Source organism: Brachyhypopomus gauderio, chromosome 16 (genome assembly GCF_052324685.1).
Source record: "Brachyhypopomus gauderio isolate BG-103 chromosome 16, BGAUD_0.2, whole genome shotgun sequence".
In the NCBI taxonomy this organism is placed as follows: Eukaryota; Metazoa; Chordata; class Actinopteri; order Gymnotiformes; family Hypopomidae; genus Brachyhypopomus; species Brachyhypopomus gauderio.
The window spans coordinates 9,626,723-9,635,150 of record NC_135226.1 but is presented as its reverse complement, the minus strand read 5'-3'; the positions used below and the strand labels follow the sequence as shown (position 1 = coordinate 9,635,150).

At 41.4% G+C, this 8,428-nt stretch overlaps 1 protein-coding gene across 3 annotated transcripts in view; it reads right to left on the bottom strand.

Moving 5' to 3' along the window:
- The window catches only part of plppr4a (phospholipid phosphatase related 4a), a 17,354-nt gene extending 12,081 nt beyond the window's left edge, over nucleotides 1-5,273 (bottom strand). The window contains exons 1-2 of one of the 3 annotated variants that reach the window (XM_076977096.1): nucleotides 5,064-5,273; nucleotides 4,779-4,883 (exon numbers count right to left, since the gene is read on the bottom strand). In XM_076977096.1, the coding sequence (XP_076833211.1) occupies nucleotides 4,779-4,883; nucleotides 5,064-5,099 (141 nt within the window). In that variant the 5' untranslated portion in view covers nucleotides 5,100-5,273. Of the gene's footprint in view, nucleotides 1-4,778 lie in introns of all 3 variants that reach the window. The other 2 variants (XM_076977098.1, XM_076977097.1) reach the window with 2 other exon arrangements.
- Nucleotides 5,274-8,428: the final 3,155 nt, after the last annotated feature.

Below are 8,428 nucleotides of genomic sequence, written 5' to 3'. Positions count from 1 at the left end.
AATAATGTGAAGTGTCATTGGAAAAATTACTTATTGCTCTTTTAATCTAATAGACAAGAGTGTTATACAGGTATCTGTTTCTGTTTATGCAAGTATCTTAATAAATGGCCATAATAAATGTAATAGAAACTGAACAGCTAACGAAAGAGAAAGTCTTGACCACGACTGAAGTGGCCTTGACAAAGACACTTAACTCCAGCTGCTCCCCTGGCACTGGCCTAGGGCACTACTAGTGTGCATTGTCCTAGGGCATCACTAGTGTGCACTGTCCTAGGGCACCACTAGCATGCACTGGCCTAGGGCATCACTAGTGTGCACTTTGCAAGTTGCTCTGGATAAGAGTGTCTGCTAAATGTAACACAGTAACAAGATGTGAGCCTATCCTGGTATCAAATGCTGCATCACTTTTGACCAAAAACTACTCTAGCAAATCCTCACAGACCATCATGCAGTCCAGGGTGTTCTGTTCCAACTCTTCATACACCCTCATCAGGTAATGAAGAGGTACAAATCTCCGTATTACATGTTTGGGCGTATTGAGAGTTGGAACATGAACTGGTTAAGGGTTCGCATGAACTGCACAGTGAACCTCTGGTTCATAAATGCTATATTCCAATTATGTTTCATGCATAAAGAAATCCATTTAATTTAAAGCTGAGGTTTATCAGGAACCAGTGTAGTCCTCAGTCACCACTTAAGTGTTAATGAGAAACGGCTGAAGTATTCTCCACATTAACCAGGCAGCTGCAGTGAAACTGTGCTGTTGACTCACAAAGCTCCAGTACCATGTGAACAGTAACTGGTCAGCAATTCTACACGCAAGCTGCCCATTCGAAACAACATACACATCTGTAATAACCGAGGTGATTTGCATTTACATAGCACAAGGATAATATTTCATATTTATTTGTAATATTTATTTAATGACCAGCAAATTCCATACCAGGCCCTGGAATATTAGAAGTCTTATTTTGAAGTTCTGTGTTGGTTAGACTTAACAACCAGACCTTTGGCAGAGCTGTTTTGCGAGCATTGATTTTCCTTTCTAGTGCATGAAGCACCATAGTTCCACAAGTGTGAAGTCAATGAAGACGCCCTTTTCCACTCAGTGCCTTTAGGCTAAACCTACCTCTAACTCCACACGGGGTTCACACAAAGGTAAGAAATGTGACGTAAACAAACACAGGTCACGGTAAGGTGAACATCTATATAACATTTTCACAGAGCCAACAGAACCTTATTTTGAAGGCTCACAGAGTTAACCTCATATTCCCCACAGCTGGGATAGGCTCTTTATGTTGGGGACAGTATACCAATACAGTGTTATTGCAGTCAGGAGCCCTATTTTGTGTCCAGAGGATGTGTCCCACAGTAAAGAATGGTTACAAAATTTGGATAAATAACAATAACCAACTCAGACATTTTAATTTGTTGTTTCAAAAGCTGTTTCAAAGCTGACCAGATCCTGCAGATTTCTCCTCTGCAACATACGGAGAATACAACCCTTCCTTTCACAGGAAGCTACTCAAGTGCTTGTGCAGTCTCTAATAATCTCTGAGCTGGACTACTGCAATTCCCTACTTGCAGGTTTTCCTCTATGGGTCATCAGACCTCTACAACTAATTCAGAATGCTGCAGCATGACTGGTCTTCAATCTACCCAAGTTCTCACATGTCACTCCTCTGCTACGCTCTCTTCACTGGCTTCCAGTAGCAGCACGCATCAGATATAAAACCTTGATGCTTGCTTACAAAGCCAAAAATGGACTGGCCCCTCCCTACATGATGACCATGGTAAAAAGCCAATCTGTACAGCGAACACTCAGAACCTCAAGCTTGGCTCGACTTGAAACTCCATGCGTCTCATGGAAGACAAAGCTCCAGACTATTCTCTGTCCTAACTCCAAGATGGTGGAATGATCTTCCATTAGCTGCTAGGACTGCAGAGTCTGTTGCTATCTTCAAGCGTAGACTGAAGACTCACCTATTTGTTGAGTTCTTACCAGAGAACTAACTCAGCTGATACCACTTGCCATTGTTCTTAAATTGTATGTCTGTCTATGGTTATTTGTGCTTCTTGGCAAATGTCTAACTTGCAGAACACTAGGTAATGGTATTGACTCCTGTAGTTAAGCAGTAGTCTGGCTCAATGGTGTTTTGAATTCTGGCCTATCCGTAATATTACCTAGGATGTATTCTGTGATCAGTAGCAAAGCACTTTGTAAGTTGCTCTGGATAAGAGCGTCTGCTAAATGCCGTAAATATAAATGTAAATGTAATGTCTGATATTGATAACTGATATTTAACTGCTTTCATGTTTTATAATCAATAAAAAATATTTCTGCAGTGTTTTGCCATTGAAATATTAAAGTTCCACCAAACACAAGTTTGATTTTTGACTAATAACCAGGTATCAAACCCATTTGTTGCCACGGTAACCTGAAGTCAGCCACACTGTGCCTAGTCATGCTCTCTTACTCACACTTTTACATTCTGAGTTAGTCAGTCACATGGTTGGTCACATGTTGCCTGAACAGGAACAGGAAACCAAAGAAGAATCTAGATGACAAACCTGCAAAGGAATGTGACGTGATGGCTTCGCCTTAACCAATCTGACTCTGCTCTCCTCAGCTCCACTCTACTCTGAACCTTGCACACATACCTTCACTACATCTGTCCAGGTTGTGCTCTGCAGTTATATCCTCTAAACGGACTACTGCTCCTGTTCCAGGGTCACAGTGAGCATTCGCCTCTAGTCACACAACACATAAGTGATTTGAATAACATCTCCTCCAGCCACTCTTTACATAACCCACAACACTAGCCTTGGTCTTCATCAGAGCATCTCCACAGCTTTCAGTCGCCGGCATGTGGACGGGCTGGGTGGAGAGAGCAGTGTTTCATGGTCTCCTGGACCAGTCTCAACATGTCAGTCTGCATTGGGAGTCTGGAGGAAGCATGGCGTCATCTCCAAAAAGGGCCGTTCTTGTAATCAGTTACAGAGCTGTGCCGAGACCCCGAGCACACTCCCATGATCAAAGGGGCTCCATTATCTGACAAGAGTCGTTAATCGCGGGCCCTCCCTGGTTCAGGCACGGAACACCCCCTTGCAAGAAGACCTACTTTGCCAGTCTGTACAAAGTGAGTGCATTTGCTTTGGGTGTTGGTGTGCCTGTCCAGTTCATCCCTATGAGCCGTAGGCTTTGAGCAGCTTTGAATGAGCAGAGGCTAAACTTTGAAAAAGAGCTTGTGTTTTTCAAGGAGAACAGGCCTGCCTGAATGGGGCCATTTATTTCAGACAAAGGAGCAGGCAGATATGCAGACAGACAGGCAGAGATGTAGGCAGACAGGCAGAGATGCAGTCAGACAGGCTCATATCGATGCACTGCAAACAGGCATGTACAGGTGAGGCAGAATTGAAATTTCATATGCAAACCATATTTTTTATATATTTTAATATGGCTGTAAGATGCACAAATGCAAGGGAAATAAGCTCAGCGTGCACAAGGCAAAAGCAATCATTCACAAAGAACAACCTGCATAAAATAAGCTTATATAGGCTGAGACTGGTTGGCTATCAGCATGTAACAGGTCATTATAATGATGGCCATGTTGAATCTGGATAGGCCGGTGAAGAAGAAGTGGTCAGGAGTGAGAACTTTAGTTCATATGAGGATGAACAACTTTGGGTTTATAAGTTTGTGGATATGACATCATGAATAATCTCTGGCCGCTAACCATGGGAATGAGCAACATTAGTCCTTACATATGTAGTTGGCGATAATAACAGTTTGAATTCATGATCATCATCATTGTCTTGATCACAGATCATGCTTACAGGAGTTTCATAACCGCCATCGGAGCTAACATCTGCAGCATAAATCCAGATCAACACAAATGAACAATGCAAAACCTTATTTAAATAACGAGCAGGTGACATGGTACATGTCTTTTAAAATGATGAATCCCACGAATGGAAATCCTATATATATTTATTTATCCTTATAAATTGACAGATTAGTTACGGTCATACTGTAACATGTTGATCATATCGCAACTCCACACCCCCCTGCTGCAGTTAGAGTAGTGCTGTAGCGCCTGCCTTCTCCACCGACCCCCCCGCGTTGGAAGTGACAATCATAACCGCATATTGTAGACGGAACTTAACCAGTTGCATCCTTGGTTAAGAGCATGTTAGTGTTAATTTTTAAAGTGCTGGTGTTTTCCAATCTTGGGAGGGCAATAAATCGCTTGCACAGGGCTTCAATTCTGTGTGCTATTCCTCAGGAGTCTACTTGCCCTATTTTCATCCCTGCGTGCTGTTATAACCAGGCCATTATTTGTACGTGAGGTAGGCATGACTTACGTTATAACGATGGTTTGGGGCCATGAATGTGTTCTCCACAGCAAGAACTGGGAAAGTCGCAATACATCGCGCGCTCCAGCAAACATCGCTCATCACACCCACTTGTACTTCACATTATTACTCCGTGACATTGGCATTGTCATCTCGGTGCACGTGAAGTATCAGCAAAAATGTAGTCGATATGAAAGTTATTGCGCAGACACACCATACATAAGACTCGGATCTACTGAAATCCAAATAAGTAAAACAATCATTATGCCAGTCCACTTGCTACCTGTGAATCTGAACGCACCTATCATCCAAATCCGACATGTCTCACTAGACTTTTATGAACAGGTATTCTTGTACGCTGGCATAAGGAACAGCTCAATACAGCATTTTTGTAACACTCTGGACGTCTCAGTTCAACGTACCTCAACGAAATAAAAACACGGCAGCAGGGTAACGCTGTCCTTGTTCATCTTGCTTTTAAGGCGCTCCTTCGCAGACATGATAACGGCTCTGTCCCTCCTGTGATGCTTCGGAATAAAGAAAGATACTAAAAACCCACCTTGCCAAATCCCTCTGACAGCGATAATTGCGCTCTCTTAAACTGGCGCTTTCCCCATCCTCAGCGCAACCGAGAGGACACACACACGCAAACCGAATGCAACGTTATTAAGAGGTGCAACATTTAAAAATGGCCAAATGCCTACTACCAAGACTGCTGTCGGGAGCATGGACGCAGAAAACATCACGGTGTCCTCCGAGGGAGCGAAGATGGATATGTCTCAAAGTCTTCTTCAGATTAATGTCTGAAGGCAGGCATTGACAGCAAAAAGAAAAGATAACATGATCAAATGACGTCAGGGGTGTGCTAAAAACCCATTTTCACACGGTGGATGTGAGTGTGCGCCTGCGCGTGCGATATGGGCTTCAGAACCCTCATCAATGACTGTAGAATTGTCTCTTGGTACAAACCAACTGAATACATCTGTCATAGTGGTGAGACCATGTCTGTCGGTAATCTGTATAGAATGTCTTGCCTGTTTTACAGATTTGTCATCAAGTACACTGTGAACCTCCCAGCGACTCCCACAACATGTCTAAACGCCATACAAACAGTTCCTATAGGCTGTGTTCTCGTGGCCTCTGTATACTGTCATTACTTTACCACAACACCTAATCCGAGTATTTAAAACTGCCATAAATCTGCTCTTATTCGGGGGCAGTGGTCTGTAACCTAGTCCACAAAGACTAGGAAACTGCACAAAATTAATTACAGGCTAACTTGTCACCATTGTTACTCTCTACCACTGCCACTACAGTGTTCAGCATTTGTGTTCAGATGGATGTAACTGAACTCTGTAGGTGTCAATTCAACACTGTATTTGTGAAAACAGGCCCACTCAGCTCTGCTGGGTAATAACTGGGCAATGAATGCACAGTCAATACAACAAATGAGATGTCAGTGCAATGTAGAATGCAATCAGATTTCTATATCATACTCGTGTTTGTAATGGTAGAAAGGCCACATCAACACAGCTGTAAGACAGGTTCAGACATTATGTTCTCAAGGCCAAACAGAATAGGGTTTGGTTTTTCATGCAGGCAGAACACAGAAAGATGGTGGTGGTGTGTGTGTGTGTGTGTGTGTGTGTGTGTGTGTGTGTGTGTGTGTGTGTGTGTGTGTGTGGCCACACATGAGTACACGTGGCCACCAGGACTGGGGCTAGAAATACCTGAAGTGACAGTCATGATAATCAACAGCCTAAATCACTGGGGCCTGATGAGGCATGTCTACAGGTCGTCCCAACACAGCCCAACACAGCCCAACACCACTAATTCCTGTAATGAGCTCACATCCTTAACAAAGAAGGGAACCTAATTATCTTATATAATAGATGATGGGAACAAATCTGTGTGTGTGTGTGTGTGTGTGTGTGTGTGTGTGTGTGTGTGTGTGTGTGTGTGTGTGTGTCAGTCTCTGTGGACAGCTACAACTGACGTCCCCCACCCCCCACACCCACACACCCCCACCACCAGACTGACTCGTCATGGTGTAGATGCCTCTATTGTTATTATTATTTATACATTAAACATTATACGTTATTTATTATGTTTATTCAATGCATCCATCAAAAATAGTGGAGAAATCAGTTATGAAAAACACTTCCTGGTTCTCTCCATGGAAGTGACATGATGTGTAACTGAACTGTTATTTTCTTCACGACTGTTGTATTTCCAGAAGCAAATACGCCATCTTGTGGACATTCAGCACTATCACATACATTATCCATGCAGAAAATGTATAAAAAAGGCACAAAGTGACCAAACTCATACGTAAGAGATGTAAACAAAACGACACACAGGGAGACCGATATATTGGCTGAATGGAAATGTTCACTTTTCAATGTTCAATGTTCAATGTTCAAGTTTTAACTGCCAAGGTTTTAAGATGTGTGAAACCTTCAAATTTGTATTTTAAAACTAAATAGCATTTTGTCCTGAGAAGTTCTGAAAGATTAAGAAATGTGAAACATATACAGTGCTCATTTTCCATTATAGAATTAGAGTTATCGTGTTGAGATGGAAATCACTAAAACTACAGATGTCATTATTCTACTTTTCTATGTCTCGTGACATATTCCATTACAATGCTGTATGTGGTTAATAGCAGCAAATGCATCCTGAAATATGAATAGACTATAAAGTGGTGTCTGCCTCAAACATCTACCCAAACAATGTTGAAAATGACCTCACAACCTTCTGACTTATAGGGACTGTAAGTCAGATGTCTGGTTCTGGATTCTTTTCTGACAACAGCTCTACAACCTACATGAAAACTAGCTAGCATACTGGCAGGGCTATGCTAATGCCTACAAGGTCTACCAAGGTGAATATTCCATCTGTCATGGTCCAATAATGTTATTTCAACCATGTCTGTATGCATAAAAATGCTATCTGAAATGTTTTTCAAGATCAAATCAGAAATGCATGGAGAATTATAAGTGAAATAAAGTGATTTAAAACCATGCCCTGCATTAATTGTGAGGACTGACCCACTGGTGTCTGCTGGAGTCAAGTAAACAGCCTGGTGTGTTTGACTGGTGAACATTTTTAAAACATGCGACTGTCTCAGTAACTGGGGCAATGATGATGATGTTGCACAATCGTACATATAATCGTTCTTATTTGTTCTAATTATTTCATTTTGTTCTTTATTGTGTATATTGTTGCTATTATGGTGTCCAGTGTTGGCTGGAGAGTGATAGACATCTGATTTCACTTCCATCTACTGCTGATTTTGAGATGTTCTGCTGTTTATTTCTGTTTATTGTGATTCTCTGCTAAGTTTTTCTGCTGCTGCAAAATTGTTTTATTGACTCATTGTGAACAATAACACATAGTGTGTATAAAAATACAGGACAATTAGGGATGCAACATTTTCTTTTTCTAAATGGGTCAAACCCCCCGAGAAACAGTTGATTTGTGCTTACACAACCGCTTAAATGTTCTTTTAAACTTCCATTTATTTATTTACTTAGACAGCATGACAAAAGATTTTTGTGGAGATGTTTCTGCATAGCTGTTTTCATGCCAGCTTCCTTTCATGGGAGACAATTATCCTGTCAGGATGAATCAGACCACAGCTCATGCCTTCTGCTTAAACTGCAGTCATATAGATTGTGCTTGAAGTGTGAGAATTTTGATCTGGATGAATACATTATGAATCCTTATGAATGCCTTTATGCATGGGGAGGGGGGAAGGGGGGGGGGGGGTTCTGTTGATGATTCAGCATTTACATGATTGATTTTCATGGTGCAAAACTAATAAATTTTCAATTTGCAATGTGAAACACAATTAACAAAAAACAGCATCAACAACAACAACAACAATACAAAGAAACTAAAATGACATTAATCTTTTGGTCATTTTCGTAGTATACTTTTTGTAGCATAAACCAGAATTGACCCTTTAACATCAAGGTCTACTTTAGAGTTTTTCTCTGCTTTAACATGCTTAATTGCGCTTGAATTTCCAGTTAATTATACAATTACGTGCATTGGACAAAGCCATACT